Genomic DNA, 16,574 nt, shown 5'->3' on the forward strand with positions numbered 1-16,574 from the left:
AACATGGTGAACTGTCTAAAGCAGAACAGAATTAACTTTGGTCTGCTCCTCATTTCTCTTCATGCCCCTTACTAAATATAATTAACAGCGGGTCACATAGTAATCAATATTATGGAACTATGTGCCGAACTTTTAATCCTCTCACTAATTGAAAAACAAAACTATTGGACCCTTATTAATTGCCACCTCTTATGTAAAAGTCGTGAATGGAAGTAGGCGTTTCACAGGTGCTGCAGGAGGCTGTAGCATAGTGCTGTTTCTTGGTGTAGTGTCTTATGGTAGAATATGATTAGTATTGAACACTTATGACTCGCTGGGAGCAAACTACATTTTAAAACGGCATCTGTCAAATCTTGAAATTCCTGAAAATACAGCCTAGACTGCACACGGAAAGATTACATGGTTTGAGTCCCTTGCACTTTCTTAAAAAACTTCCACCAGGATGCCTACTGGGAAGGGAAAACCTTTCAATCCACATAATACAGCTTCTGTAAAAACTAACAAGTAATATGTATATGTTGCTGGCTGTGATTTCAAATCAAGATACAGCTTAGGGTTTGGTTTTTTTTTTCATGGAGCCAGAAATGGCCCATTGCTTCCTGGCACCCCCTGACATTTTTAGAACAAAATAAATCTGACTCCAGAAACAGAAATCTGACCTGGCAATCAGGTTTGGAGGTCATACTATAGGCTGCTTTTTTTTTTTTTCCCCTCCTGGTATCAGACTGATTAAAACCATCTGTGGATACCATTGCTATGCCTTCAAATTCAGGTGCCGACAGAGAAAAAGCTTGCTTCACTTAAACCGTGAAACCATTTTAATGGCCAGGGATCATTACACAAAACAGCAAGCTCCAGGATGAAGGTTATTGTGTTACCCTGTCTGTATGTATCTTTGGAAGAATCTTACTGTAAAAAAAAATTGATGTGAAAATATATAATGACCCGGAGGCAAGAAATAAGCGGCAAGAAATCTGATAAAGTCTATAGCTGAGAAACCAACAAAAAGCTTAAAAACCGAAGAGGTAAATGTAAAGTTTATGTTACGAATATTCTTAGTAAGGTACGTAAGAAGCTATTTAAATGATGACAAAGCCTTTATCATAACAAGTTAAAGAGAAAAGCAATAGGAGACCTTAAAAAGAGAATATTCAGGCCTTTATTCTTAATGTTAACATCTTACATCCTTTTATACAGCCTATGATTTCATATTTCTGAGTTTTCATTACATTACAACAGCAGGAAGGCATTTAAAAACCTGTTTTAGACCCATTTCAAGGCTGCACCATGCCAGAAATATCCCTGCATGCTCTCAGTGTTGTCTCACGCTCCAGGAGCGGTGTGGTGTGTGGCAGGGTTTAATTTTTGTGTACAGGCTGGCTGTAGCTTTGCATTCACAAAGGAAGTGAAAAATTGGCTGAAGATCTGTCTTTGCTGCCTCTGTGTGCAGTAGCACCTGCAATTGCCTTTTAGCTCTGATGGTCCCACTGGTTAAGTCTACAGTAGTATTGAGACCTTCCTTCCTAAAATTGGAGAGGTGGTGTATGAGTAGAAAACGTGTCCAGGTGCTGGTGTATATTAAGAAATATGTCATGAAAATAATGCAAAGTGATCTCTGCAGCCTGGTCTGTCGAGCTTGCTGGTTGTGGTTAACCAGGGAGGGAAAATTGAAACCCACTGACATAGCTTTTAGATGAGGCAGTTGGTACAGTCACACTGCCTTGCTGTTCTGTGGCTGTGGGCTCTTCATCCACAAGCTAATGTGGTGGTTTGTGGGCTTTCAAGGGAGTAAACACACCTGTTTCCGTAACTGTGATGGTAAGGAAGTTACCTCGCCTTCAAGACATGGCCCTCTCTACTTAGTCCCACATGAGTCCAGTTGGTGCGCTAGCGTGTTACAAGGGAATACGATACCCTTTTAGGAAGTCCTTCAGTGTTTCTTAATTAACAAAATACATAAGCATGTATCATAAAATGAAGTCCCAATACACTTATAGTCTGTGTGCTGCTCTTCAGAACTAATTTTCAGATGTCTCTGCTGCTGATGCATTGATCCATCTGCTATTTCACCTTGGGAGTATTGCTGTGAAACCAAATGTGTTTAATTTACAGAAACTTCACCCTCAGGAATCTCTCGTCAGTGTTTGGGGTGGAGCTGACCCATCATTTTCATGACAGCAGACTAGCTGTGCTAACACTGCCCTCATACGACTTTTCTTAGGAGAGTTGGAGAAAAGAAATTCATAAAATTAAGGCTTTAATTTTGGAGGGGGGACCTGTGCTCTCTCGTGAAGGCTCTCCCTGCCGTGAGAGCTCCTCCTCCCCCTCCAGCTTCTCCCAGTAAGGCTGACAGCACGTGCTGTAGCTGGGGCAAACACATGAACATCATAGGTGTTGCTGACCGGTCTGCTCTTTGAGACCAAGCAAAAGCTGCTTTCTCTTTTCCTTTCTCTCAATGGGTACCTTTATTTGGGATGAGTGTCTTCTGGCCAGCTGCTGGCTTTCATAAAGCTTGTTGGAACAAACTCTCCGCCAGATTCAAAAACTGCTTGGGCAGAAGAGAGGCAGCACAGTAGACAGCATGGCTGTGTAAATATCACTTCTTTAGGCTAAAAGGCATTTCTAAAAGTGATTATGAACTCTGGTTAAAGATTAATTATTGCTATGAGACATTTTCTTGGAAGTTTAAATACTCTTAAGTAGACTATTCCTACATATACTTTAGTTTTGGGGAAATATCTGAAAGGCACAACAATACACATGGAATATGTGAGGCATGTCCATATGTATTTTAATTTTTTTTCAGATTCAATACTTCAGTGTTTGTAGGATACTGCTTAGTGGATGAGGACTGGATTGCAGGTACTTAGGGGACAGGGATATTTTAGAGTTAGTTTATGAGATACTTAATACAGTGACCCAATCTTGTCTGATCCTCAGGTAGTACTGGAGTACGTGACTGACCACAACTGCAAAACAAAGACTGGAATGTTCAAAAGCAGCTTGACTTTTAAAAATATCTGTTGTTAGTCAAAGGTAATGGTTAGAAACTGGGGCACCAGCGTGTCTCACAACCACAGACCATCTAGTTATTAAAAAGGCTGATGAACTAGCATTTATGATTTGCGAGGTGGTTTATGCAAAGCTGTCTTCCAAAATCTGAGTGAGAGAAGTGAAGAGTGCTTGAAAGAAAAAAAAAACAACAAAACAAAACCAAAAACCCGAGAAAAAACAACTAAAACAAGGAGACATTTTCATCTACTATCATGACAGTATTAGATGACAGTAGGGGGATTTGGTTGTCTATAGTTTTCGAGGGGCATAAAAGCCGCCTCTCAGTGCTTCAGCCATCATGCTTGTGGTTTAAGTAGCTCCGCAGGGGGGTTTCACCCCAATTCTAGCCCTGTTGACTTGCAGAGGTGTCAGTGATGACAGCCGTGGCTTTTTCGCTGCTCCCCCAGAAGAGCAGGAGGCCTTGTCTCCCTCTCCTCTTTTTTGTTGGACCTCATCAAGGGGATGGGGCTGCTAGCTAAGGGAAATGTTCATCATTGTCAGTGGCTTATCTTTAAATCGCTCTGTGTTGGGCAGGAGGTGTGAAGTGTAGAAGGCTTGCAGTTTCCAATTAGTCTTGTGTTTTCTCTCATCTTCCTGCACAAATCCCCTTTGTTTTCCTTCCCTTGATCTTTCCTGAGGCTCCCCAGATCTGTCATACATTTGAGAAACTAGACTGGGAGCTGCATGTTGTAACCCCTGGTGACTGTAGTGTTAAACATAAAAAAATAGAAAAACGTTTCTTGTGGCAAGCAGAGAGTCTGGTCTCTGCTACAGATCTTGGCAATAAGTAGTGGTTCCCCCATCTTCACGCTGAAGTGCAATGTTAAGGCATCGTGCTCTGTCAGTGGTGTTTGTTGGGGTGGCTGCTACCTGCCGTCATGCTTTGTGTAAGCTGCTGCCTCCACAACTACCCTGTCTGTGGGGGGCTCTGGAGCCAACTTAAGCCTAAATAAGTGAGTCTTTATTTTTTTTCTTTTTGCTTCTGCCAAAACGCACTGATATTTTCAGTCTTCAGTATATCCAATTACATTTTGTAAGAAATTACTCTTGTAAATTGTAATGTATAAGGAAAGTTGCAAATTTATAGCACAAGCATTTATAGTATTTCTATTATATTTATATGTATATACACAAGATATTTTCTATCTCAAACATCATTTTGTATGATATTTGAGATAGAAGTTTATTAACTTATTCAGTGCATCAGGTGTGTTCTGGGAATTACATTCCTTTATACTTTGAGGAAATACAGGTAATTTGAAACTAATTTTATGTTTTGGTCCTGAAGATGACAAGGGTTTCTTAGCCATGGTAGTAACCATTTCTTAGGTGTACATTTCCTGGTGAGGGTTCAATAGCGAGGCAAAGCTCCTGTCGTCTTGCCCTGCCACTGAGGGGTAACAATGTGGCCTGACACCATGATGAGGGGCTGTGTGGGCATTCTCCCCTGATGTAATGAAACCTCCTCTTTCAAGCTAGGTAGTTTAGAAATGTCTTCGCATACCACACTGTCTCTTTTACATTCAAATGATTCATTTTGCCAGAAGGGATATGAGCAAAACAAAACCTACCAGGTTTTATGCACATTTTTTACTTCTCATCTTCCCAACTTCAATCCCATCAAACCCACATCAGTCAGTGCAGCTCTAATCCTCATCTCAGGAAAAGAAAATTACTTCTATCACATTTCCTCCTTCCCTTTAGGGAGGAAAATAAACAATTAAAGGCACACAGAGTTGACAGAAGCTTGCAAGAATGGCCACTTGCAGTTTAAAAACCTTTTCCCATTCTTTCTTTGCTTTCATGCTCTTGTCCAAGGATGGTGCAGGTATATCTGCTCTGATCTGCTGAAGTGTGTTTAGCCCTCAAAGATGGAAAGTAAGCAGGCCTTCATTGCGTAGATGGCCGTGTGGTGAGTTCCCCCATCCTTGCACTTGCTACATCCTAACCTTTTTACTTAGGTTCCTCTTAGCTGGTGGTTGGTTGACATCCCTTTCATGCCATTCCTGACACACCTTTCTTACATGCAAGCAAGAGGTAAAGCTAAAGCCTTGGGGATACGCTAGTATGTCCAGGAAAATCAGCCCCCCTTAATATTCTCTTCTAGATTGATCATACCAAGACTCTTTCAAACGTGTGGTGTGGAGGCCAGGTATTTTATCCTGTTGATAGTCTTGTTTCACAGGCTATAGAGCCTGCTTTCCTGATTATTTCCTCCTTTTCAGTGGATGATTTGTATTGACAAAGTGGGTGAGCTGTAACATCACTGGGTGATGTTGCATTTTGATTTAATAGGATGCTGTGGTTTTGTCAGTGGAACAAAATAAAACACTATTGATTTCAGAGGCTTGATCTGTTAATGCCTTTGCAGTTATGACAGTTGAAAAAACAATGCATTGCTGGGGAAAAAACCCTCCTTTATCAAGACTGGTTTTGTTTCACTGACTTGTTTCAAGTCAATGCAATAATTTTCCATAGTATTTGATTGCCATGTGTCTATAACACCTTAAAATCCTTGAGTTTCTCGTGCCTGGTGTGTGTGCAAAGAGGAGACAGCTACCAGAACAGAAATGTCTGCGCTGCTGAGTAGTGATGGCTCAAAGTGCTGCTTCTGAGTGGCTTTTTCTGAATGATGGGGCAGAGTAGTGGTTGACTGGCCTCCTGTTAAGTCTCCAGTGCATGTTCAGCACTGTTTTTTTTAGAGTTTGGGACTTGCTCAAACTTAGACCTGACCAATATAACAATCTTTTCTTCATAGAATCATAGAATCACTTAGGTTGGAAAAGACCTTTAAGATCATCAAGCCCAACCATTAAGCTAGCACTGCCAAGTCCACCACTAAACCATGTCCCTAAGTGCCACATCTACAGATCTGTTAAATACCTCCAGGGATGGTGACTCAACTACTTCCCTGGGCAGACTGTTCCGATGCCTGACAACCCTTTTGGTAAAGAAATTTTTCCTAATATCCAATCTAAACTTCCCCTGGCGTAACTTGAGGCCATTTCCTCTCATCCTATCACTTGTTACTTGGGAGAAGAGACCAGTACCCACCTCGCTACTTCCATTCATTCCCTGCCAGAATTAGAGCTCTGATGTCTGTATGCAGATAACCCGGGCTGTTTCGTCAGCATGCTTGCAGGTTGCTTCAGTTTAAGTTTTGTTCACTTGAACAGAGAGAACAGCTCTGCTCTTTAGAGGCTTAAAAGCAGAAATAAATGCTGAGGGACTGAAGGAGTGAGCCAGGTCTCAGCTGCAGAAAGATGTTCCACCTGATAGCTGAAATTTGTTTCCACCTGCTGCTGTACCACAGCCCTCCAGGTTTGGCCTTACCCTGTGTTCTTCCTTTCATGTGTGGTGCTGTCTGTTTCTAGATTGGTGTTCACTCCTTCCCTCACTTCTTAACCTTTAAGTGAACAGCAAAGAAAAACATAAGGTCCAAGGAATGTTTAAGCTAGAAATTCCCTCAGGCTGCTGGGGAACAAGTGACGTGAACATGTAAGTTTCAGAAATCAATGAGATGCCAAAGCTGAAGAGCAGGGGAATTAAAGTACGATGGAAAGGATTTAGCCTTCTTGCTGGTACTGTGCCCCTTCCTAGAGGCAGGCTGTGCTATACCAAAGTGATTGCTGGCAGATATTTGTCTAGTCAGGTCTTAAGGATCTCATTGATGGATGCTCTCTTGCCTCTTCAGACACTATCAAGTGCTCCATTATCCTTATAATTAAAAAATTGCTGGGGGATTTCCACCCCCACCTCCTCCCCCCCCCCCCCCCCCCCGCTTCTTTCCTAACATCTAATGCGAATCTTCTCCTTGGCCATGAGAGTTTGTTATTTTTTGATTCATGGCATAGGGAATAGCTGACTGACTTCATACATCAGTCCTTCAGCATCTTATAGTCCTGTTAACATGTCCCCTGCAGTCTCCTGAACATCTCCAGGTCTTTCCACCTTTCTTGACAGGCCATATTTTCTGGTTGTGCTCTTTGCTCTTCTCTGCCAGCTGCTCCACATCTTCCTTGAAATCCAGTTCCCAGAAATTTAGTTCAGTGGCACAGGTTGCTCATGGACGTTGTGGAGTCTCTCTCCCTCCTTGGAGACAGTCAAAAGCCATGTGGACACGGTCCTGAGCAACCTGCTCTAGGTGGCCCTGCTTGAGCAGGGCGGTTGGGCCAGATGAGCTCCAGAGGTCCTGCCAACCTCAGCCACCCCATGAGGCTCTGATCTGAGGCTTTGCTAGTGTCACAATTTTACGAAGGTTCAGCAAGGGCTGAATATGAGCCAGCAGTGTGCCCAGGTGGCCAAGAAGGCCAACGGCATCCTGGCCTGCATCAGAAATAGTGTGGCCAGCAGGAGCAGGGAGGTCGTTGTTCCCCTGTACTGGGCACTGGTGAGGCCGCACCTCGAGTCCTGTGTTCAGAGCGTGTCCAGAGAAGGGCAACCAAGCTGGTGAGGGGCCTGGAGCACAAGTCTTATGGGGAGTGGCTGAGGGAGCTGGAGATGTTCAGTCTGGAGAAAAGGAGGCTGAGGGGAGACCTGATCGCTCTCTACAACTACCTGAAAGGAGGTTGTAGCCAGGTGGGTGCCGGTCTCTTCTATCAAGTAACTAGTGATGGGATGAGAGGAAATGGCCTCAAGTTGTGCCAGGAGAGGTTTAGGTTGGATATTAGGAAAAATTTCTTCACTGAAAGGGTTGTCAAGCATTGGAACAGGCTGCCCAGGGAGGTGGTTGAGTCACCATCCCTGGAGGTATTTAAAAGACTTGTAGATGTGGTGCTTAGGGACATGGTTTAGTGGTGGACTTGGCAGTGTAAGGTTGGGCTTGATGATCTTAAAGGTCTTTTCCAACCTAAGTGATTCTATGATTCTTTTTAAATACACATTTCAGAGAGGAGGGAGGTGAAGTTTTTGTAAAAGTCCAGAAAATTATTGTTAATTTGAACAACACGTATCTTTCCCCTGACATGGTGTCCTGAACTCAGTGAAATTTATTTCCTTTTCTGTCTTTTTTAAAGCAAAAAGCTCTGGTTTAGATCTGACATTTTGATGTGATGGTGGTTCTTACAGCAGGATTAGGACCTCATTATTGATGGGTATTTAACACTTGGATTGTCCCTACATGGGACAATATTGAGAAATAAGCCATATAATTATAATTCTTTGAAATAATTCTCTAGGTTTCACTAAATGGGAAAAATGGTTGACTAGATATTCATCTCCACAGAAGTTAGAACTGTCTGAATTAGACCAATGAATGAACAAAAATATTTTTAAAGCCGCATGCCTACAAGTTTTCATTCTGTTACTTGACCCTAGCAAAATGACACTGTCTATAGTTGGGTTAATTAAGACATGTGTTTCTCAGCCCTCCCTCTTGGCTATGGATAAAATACTGACCGCTACAGCTACTCTTGTGAGCCACTAGCTTGTGCGAAGGGTTGTGCCTTGTCTTACACCAAGCAATACAGAGAAAAAATTCTTTCAGAGCATGTTTAACAAATGTTCCCATGTATGCAACGCTGGTACATTAGAAAACCAGAAACCATGTAATCTAAGAATTTCCTCTAGCTAAAGAAACCATGTCTTAAATTATTTTAAAGACTTTAAAACACCCGCAAAAATTCAATTAAGTCTTTTCCCTCCTGGGAATGATTACCTCTGGTAAATTTGTCCAGCACTTATTTTTACTGTGGGGTAAGGCTGCTCGCAAATGCAGGTCTTTTGTGCCAGCATATGTCTCTATCTATGGATAGTCTTGTATTTAGTATTGGATCCTTGAGGTCTACAGTTAAAATTTGTTTGGCATTTCTAGCTTATTTCTTGCCTTTGGTGCTGGTTTTGTCCACATGCTGCTGCGGTCCTCTTCCATCCTATGTGAAATGTGGCCTTCCTGAAGGCAGAGATCAAGGATTTCCTGTATGAGACATATGTACACCTGGGTGGGTGTTTCTTTTGATAGCAGTGTAGTCCTTAACAGACCTGCAACCTCAGTGCAGTTTGTTCAAGTATGTGATCATATTTTATCAGGCAGAAAATGTGCTTTTCTCATATGTACTTTTCTACTTCTCCCCCCCCCTCCCCCCGGCCATTTAGTTTCTTTTTTTTTTATTTGAACTTATTTTATCTATTCAATAATGTATTCATTTTGATTTGAAGTCAAATCTCAAGGCCACCTCTGGAAAATTTCTTTGAGAAGCTCCTATGTACCTCCAGCATCTGTTAGCAAATTGCTGTGAGTTCAAAAGGTTTGAATTTTGGTCTCCCAAGAGGTACAAATATTGTGATTAAATCACTATAGGTTCTTTGCGGTAGAAGGTTCCTTCTCTTTCTTCTCTGTGGACAGCCCTTCTGCACAGCAGGGGTTCACCTCTTCTTTTGGGCTGGCACTAGCGGTGGCATAGCCACCCCAGGAGCAGATCTGGGGTGATTCCTAGAGCTGTCCCACTGGTGATCAACCCTGCTACCTGAAAGCCATCAGACTGTGCTGCTGGTTGGAGGTCAGAGGGGATCTAGGTCAGATGCTCAGTGATGTGGGTCCTTCCAGGCTGCTCCCAAGTCTGACAGTCCAAGGTTGGCAGATGCAATCGTCTGCACCCGTTGTTTTAGGTATCGGAGGTCACTTCTAAGCTGCAAAGGCAGTACAGGCGCAGTCAACGTATGTGTCGTTTTTCTCCAGGGTTTCAGATTAGAGGTGCTTGCTGCCGACCCCAGATCCTCCATGCCCAGTAGAGAGCAGTTTGTGCTGTGCTTCCCCTGCCAATACGTAGGGCTTGCTTTCTCCCTGGCGCTGGATACAGCTGCTGGCTGACCTGCCCCTTTGCTTGCTGCTCCCTGCAGAAGCAAAGCCCAAGGCTTTGCCCTGGGGCAGGCGTTTTATTACAAAGCTGGCGTTTCACTCGGATGCAACCAGATGGGATGCTGGGGACAGAAGGGGGAAGGCACGTCTGCCTTTCCTTGAATGTCCAGTGGTTTGAGAAAATTAAACAAATTTGCATTAGAGCTGGAAGAATTTTAGGGAGTTTTGATTGCTTACTACTTCCACTGATTTTTAAGAGAAATATTTTAATAAGCCCTAAACCTGATTTGGTAAAACTGGCAACATTTATGCTGAATTTGTTGCAAATAAAAAGGCCAAGTTTCACCCGAGTCTGGATAAGTACACACTTAAAACTGTGTCATGGCAAGTGGTGTAACTGACATAGAATTTAGTATGCATATCTAACTCATTAAAAGCTATTATTGAAAGTATTTTTAATTAGTTGTTAATTGCACTTAATGCACATCAAGATACAAAGTCCGTATCTGTTGAATTTTTTGTGTATGTGATAGGATGAATGTGATGGGCAATTCAGTTTGTTTACAAATACTAATGGATAAGGTCTTAAACATTCCCAACTAAAGTTTGTGAACAAGCTGTCTAGAAATCCGTGCATCTTTTGCAGATAATGACTGGTACCTCTGCCATGTGACACTCCTTGCCCCAGAAGAGGAGCTTCTGTCCTGGGGCATGTACCCATACCCCTACCTGGCACGTGTTGATCCAGATGCCAGAAAAGGCACTCTCATCTACCAGCTTGTTGCATATTACAGTAACAATGAAAACACCAGTGCTGGGATAACTTACACACTTGTTGCAGGTAGGTCTATTCTGAAAAAAATGGTTAAATTCTGTTAAGGTACAGAATTTTCTTAACAATTTCCTATTCTGTTGATAGATTTTTCCATTGGGCAATCCTAAAAGATACAGCAGGCACAGCAAATAGAAGCTGGAGGTGCTTTAAGTAAAACAGTTATGTGGATGGGAATCTTTCTTGCTGCCACTTTCTTTGCTTTACTTCTATTTTGAATTTGATTGCAGCCTTACTGTTAGCTTAAGGCTCCATTTCTTACCCGTTCTCGTCTCTTTTACGCTGCACGTTTTCAACAGAGCACAGTGTGAGTGAAAGATAAGGTGCACAACTGGAGAGGAAAAAAGAAGTGCATGCAAGGACATGGGTAGATGGTTTGAGGATAGCTTACCTTAAAATAGTGAAGATGCAAATGTTCTTGCTGTGGGGCATTTTTCAGAGCAGATTTGTGCATATATTGATAGGTGGTGAAGAGCGATTCCGAGTTGATAAGGATACTGGCATTATCATGACGACTGGCTTGCCTTTGACGTGGAACAAGGAGTACGTGGTTACTGTGGAAGCCACCGATGAGTACGGCAACAAAAGCCCTTATGCCTCCATTTCCATCCTGGCGGGCTCCCGACCTCCGCAGTTCACTAACATGTCCTACAGTGTGTTTGTCCCTGAAAATACTCCAGCAGGAGAAAAGTAAGTTGTACTTTGTTAGGCGAGCTCCCTGCCTGCAGTGTGAGAGAAACTTCACAGAGCACAATAAAGTGAAATTTTGGTGTTGTTGCTTGTCAGGGCTATGAATATGTGTTTGCCTGTTACACTTTAAAAATAGCGTTGTGCTTTCTAAAAGAACTTATGGCTTTTCTGGTGTTTGAGAGTCTCCAGTGTGGCACATGGTGTAGTCTGGGATGCTGGAATTCTGCTGAAATTATTATTTTAATGCTTTTGGGGCCTTACTGATTGCATTGTGAATTAAAACAGCCAAACTCCGGGCTATGCATCTCCTGAGCACTTCAGATATAAAAGAGTGCTTGAAAAATACTGCCTTTTAGTTAACCAGATTTGGAGTTGTTTGTATCCCGTTTGACTTGTATTTAAATTTTTAGAAAGGCAAGCCATTGCCAGACTCTTGAGATAACAACACCCATGTGAAGTGCAAATAGCTAAGTCTCCAAGGGGCTCTGCCATTGCAAGAAGAGTAGCTAAGCCAAGCCACAGTGGGCAGATGTTGCTGAGCTGGCTCTGGTTTTACTGTCAATGTTCAGCTGCTTGAGAGCAGCATGGGCTTTTAAGGCACCAAGTAGCAGGTGGAACAGTGCCATAGGGCCTTTAAGGAGTAGGAAGCCTCAAAATAAGCTGATGAAGTAGGAAAAATTGCTGGAGATATGCCACTTACTTCTTAAAAGAGACTGAATGAGGAGGAGGAGGAGGGAAATTTTTCTCCTTCCCTGGAGCTTTCACTGAGATGGGCTTAAAGAGTATTGTCACGCTGGCCAGAGACTAGTGTGAGAGATGGAGCTTCAAAACGTAAGTCATGGTAGGGAGGCAAACATTGATTTCATGCCCTGCCAAGGCAGACAGCAGGATCTGGAAGGGCTCTGTGCTTCATGGGTTTCCCATCCATCTCTGAACCTGTTCCTTTTCTGAGTATACAGCTTCAAAGAAAGTCAAAAGTGTAGTAGCTCAGTTATCTCTGTAACTGAGGCTAAGCCAGTAACTGCTGTCAAGTATTTGGAAGGGTATGATAGGGAAGAAAAAGATGTTTTCATGCTAGTGGGGGTTGAAATGGGTTGTTATGCCAGCTATGTCAGGGGATCAGTTTGGTGAGAGAAGAGAGGGTAGGTGGGCTCCCTGTAGCATGGGGATTTCCAGTCTGAATACAAAGCTGAGTCCAGCATTGACAGAGAGTGAGCGATTCACCTTTCCTCATCCTCATCTTCCTCTTCTAGGTGCTCAGGAGACAGCTTTTTGTTGTTGTTTTGAAGCAAAGGGTTATTCTCTCATTCTTTACAGAGTAGCAGTTGTTGAGGCTGTTTCTTTCCAGAGCCAGCCTCTTTCGTACACTCTGCTGACGAACCCCAGCGGGCTCTTCCAGGTGAGGCAAGAGAGTGGAGAGCTCAGCCTGACCCACACCGTGGACTACGAGAGTGAGCACCACCTCTATCACCTCTTACTGAAAGCCATGGAAGTTGAGAGCACTCTTAGCAGTGTGACTGAGGTATGTGGATCACTTCACTTCCTACCCACTGTCCCTGCAATCCTTGTTACCTCATTAGCGGGACCAGTTATGCACGTGGATAGCCTAGAGAACTTGTGAAGATGCTTGGGAGGGAGGAGCCCTTATGGTCCAGGCAGAAGGCTGGGCTCTGAGCTGGGTTCAGGTTTAGGCTCTGCGAAATACCTCTTGTTATTCCTCTTTGGCTTTGCCTCCCATCTGCGTGGAAGTGGAGGAGATAATACTTCTCTGTGTTACAGGAGTAGTGTGAGAAAAAGTTTAGCATCAGAGGTGTAAGGACAGGACAGTAGCAAAAGCAATGACTGTCCAGGCAGCGTCCAGAATGAGGTACCCATTTTCCAAAGTGTAGAAACTAAAATCCTCTCTCAGCATGTCCTTTTGTCTCAGGTCATGGTCCATATCACCGATGAAAATGACTGTTCTCCAGAATTCCAGCACTCCATTTACAGCAGAGACAACATTCCTGAAACCATTCCTGTCGGCACGTCTCTACTGCAAGGTGAGGACTATCCCGGTATCTTTTATTTCAGTCTTGCCACGGACCTGCTAGTTTGTGTTACATGTTCATGTTCTCACCGTGAGGAAGTGCTGGCTCTTCCACAGCAGGCACTGCCTTTGTACGATGTGGATGGTAGCTTTCCTGGAGGTCTGTAGATGGCTTTTAGGTACCATGGAAGTTGAGTTGTGAGTGTCTTCAGGCAAGGATCACTGTGGTGTGCCCAAGGAGGGTTCTTGTGGTGACCCAAGAGCAGTTAAGGCAGCCGACAGGTAGTGATTTACTGGATTGCCGTAGCTTGTTTCCTTTAACTCTTATGGCTGTCTTTTAAGTCAGCTTGGTGATCTTTTTGTGTCCTGGAAGCAGCTACAACTCGTCTTTCTTTTCTTAATGTGTTAAGAAAAAAAGCAGGTTTTTAAATGGGCAGCTAGTTTTATCAAATAGGTATTAATGCTGTATAATTGACTACAAAGTGTTAAAGGAGAAAACTTCGGAAAACCTGTGAACTTTTATACTTCTGGTTGTGGCTTACCAGCCATCATTCCAAGTTTGTTGTGTTTAAGATGGCCACGTATCACTTGCACATAAACCTGAGTGCACAGATGACATTTTTAGAGGCTAGAATCCTGTGGAAAGATCAGAGCTGTTGGAAATAATTTTAAGCCCGAGGTTCCGACCAAAACTTCAAGATCACTCTCAAAATATTGTGGTTGCATAAGTAAGGACTGAACTTGGATGATGTTTTACCTCTTGTCTCAGTCTTCAGAGCCCAACAGACAAGGGAAAAAAGTCCATTCTCCAACCTGTTTTACTGATGTCAGTTAAATGCCTTCAAAGATGTCTTGAGATCTGACATAGTCTGTCGTGATGTGATACGTGCCACAGGTGTGTTCTGCCTAAAACTCAGAGAACGCTTACAGGCTTGCTGTCAGTATTCAAACTGGAAGGAGTGGCAGGTATTGGGGTAGGTAATGGGAACACTGGCTGAGAACTCAGGGGGATTATGAACTGTGTGAGAAATGGGTAAGTGCCAAGGCAAGACTTAGCAAAAGTTTACATGTCTAAGATGTGTCTTTTGATGACAATGATGTAAATTTCCTGAATTTGAAGCTGAACGTGTGCAGGTTGCAGTGGTGTTAAGAAGCTTAGCTTCCCTTGCGTAGTGACGTGCTGGTAACAAGCCTGCAGGGCCTGCTTTTTCTAAACACTTATCAAGAGAGTTCAGTTTGCTGTGGCTCTTTTTTTTTTTTTATTTAAGGGCTCTCGGGAAGAAATAAGTTGATTGGAATGATCAACTCCTAAAAAGTCCTAGGTATGTGATTTTTGTTACAAAAAAGAATATTTTTCTCTCCAGGAGACTTGTAAAGCTGATCAAAATTCACCCAGTTGTGGGGCAGAAAAGTATGCCTCATGGCCAAAGCAAGCAGAACATCAAAGCTGTGCAGTACGGTTTGCAATTGCGTTCTGTTTGGTTGTCTTTCCACACAGGGTACATTTCAAGAGGAAGAGGCTTCTTAAATAAGAAAATGCGAGGTGGAAGTATAGTGACAGTCAGTAAAAATGGGTGGGTGAATGCTCACTTGGGGTTCAAGGGCAGATCAGTGTTGGTAGTGGCTGCAAGGAAGTGGTACGTGCTGTAGCCTGTACCCTGTGCTGGATGAGTACTGTGCCACTAACTCTGACCGCCAAAGCAAGTATCATCTCAGGAAAAGCAGCTCTTACCCTGGCTGTTGTTCCTTGAGAGGTGGGATGTCGCAACCTCAGGTTGTCCCACAAACAAAAAGAAATGCAAATTCAAGACAGCCTTTGCCATTCTGTGGCGGATTGGGTTGCTATCAATGAATGAAAAGGGTACCATGATATATGCCATTTGTTAAAACTGTGGATGATGTAAATGTAGATTTTAGTTGTCAACCATTTTTATTTCAACACACTCAGAAGTCTGCCTTGTATCATGTTTGTGGTGCTGATGCTACGCTAGCTGAGTCAGTCTGTCTACTTAGTTGTTACGGGCAGATTTCTGCTCACTGTGTGTGCTTTAACAGGTCTGGATGCAAACAAGCTATGATCTAAAAGCATGGAGGTACGCTCTCAGCAGGGATTAGTGTGCTCCTTCAGCTGCACCACTGTGCCAGCAGAGCAAGGCTTAGAGTTGTAGCTGGCAACTTTGTGCTAACATCCTAGGCTTTGAGCTGGAGTTAGCTTGCACTAAGCTAGCTCAGAGCACGGGCAGAGCCAGCACAGACCTGTTTGTGGCTGCTGTATGGTCCTCGAAATAGCTTTGCAATAAAGATCTGTTTGCAGGATGGAACAAAATGGAAGGGGAATGGAATTCCCAGTTGCTACTGGGAAGTAAGACATGTTCTTGTCATGTACAAGTAAGCGCCACATTCCCAATTTGCCAGAAGACATCTGGGGGCGGGGGAAAGTATGATCCTTAAGCACATAAAATGTATTTCTGTGAATGGTTACGATGTGTCAGTAGTGACTCTGTAGATTAAATCAGAACTTTTCAAATCAAGTATGCTTTTCACTTTCTGCATGTGTTCCTAAAAACAATACTTAACCACTAAATTTCAGAGTTTTAAGTCACTTTCATTTCAATCTTTCTTGAGTTTTTAATATATTTTGTCTTTCAGTACAGCAAGAGAATGTCTAACTCTAAGGCCCTTGCTCTTATAGTCTGTAACACACCCAAACATTTATTCACAGCAGGATTTTGAGAGATGTTAATCAAAGTGTTGCAACCACCCTAAATGTCCTTTTAAACCAAGATGAGTAACTTTCCACAGGCAGAGGTAGTTGAGGTTTTTTGCAATTAAGTAGCACAGCACTTCAGTGCGCTTTTTGAAATCTTTCTTTTCCTCTTTCCTATTTTGAATTAATATTCTGGTAGTGATGTGTTGTTGTTTCTTCATCTCATTTTTGGATGACACTGTAGCTGTCTGCCAGGGTGTCCATGCACTGCAATCACTGTTCTGTTCCCAAAAGGCTGTGTGCTGTCGCGATGGGTGCATCTGTATCCGCCTGGTAGAATAAGGCAATTGTTTAATACCAGCGTGGGTATGAGTTGAAACCTCATTGTTTGGCTAGAAAAATGACAGGGTAATTAAAGAGGTGAGCTCCTGCTCTTAAAAATCACTTCTGACACTACTTTGTGAGCTCT

At 43.0% G+C, this 16,574-nt stretch overlaps 1 protein-coding gene across 2 annotated transcripts in view; it reads left to right on the forward strand.

Annotated features, from left to right (window-relative positions):
• The window catches only part of LOC126047444 (neural-cadherin-like), a 56,274-nt gene that overhangs the window by 3,099 nt on the left and 36,601 nt on the right, over nucleotides 1-16,574 (forward strand). For both annotated transcript variants that reach the window (XM_049821097.1, XM_049821104.1), the window contains exons 2-5: nucleotides 10,497-10,691; nucleotides 11,147-11,372; nucleotides 12,690-12,894; nucleotides 13,300-13,411. In XM_049821097.1, coding sequence (XP_049677054.1) covers nucleotides 10,497-10,691; nucleotides 11,147-11,372; nucleotides 12,690-12,894; nucleotides 13,300-13,411 — 738 coding nt within the window. The remainder of the gene's footprint in view (nucleotides 1-10,496; nucleotides 10,692-11,146; nucleotides 11,373-12,689; nucleotides 12,895-13,299; nucleotides 13,412-16,574) is intronic.

This window comes from Accipiter gentilis, chromosome 2, assembly GCF_929443795.1.
Source record: "Accipiter gentilis chromosome 2, bAccGen1.1, whole genome shotgun sequence".
Classification (NCBI taxonomy): Eukaryota; Metazoa; Chordata; class Aves; order Accipitriformes; family Accipitridae; genus Astur; species Astur gentilis.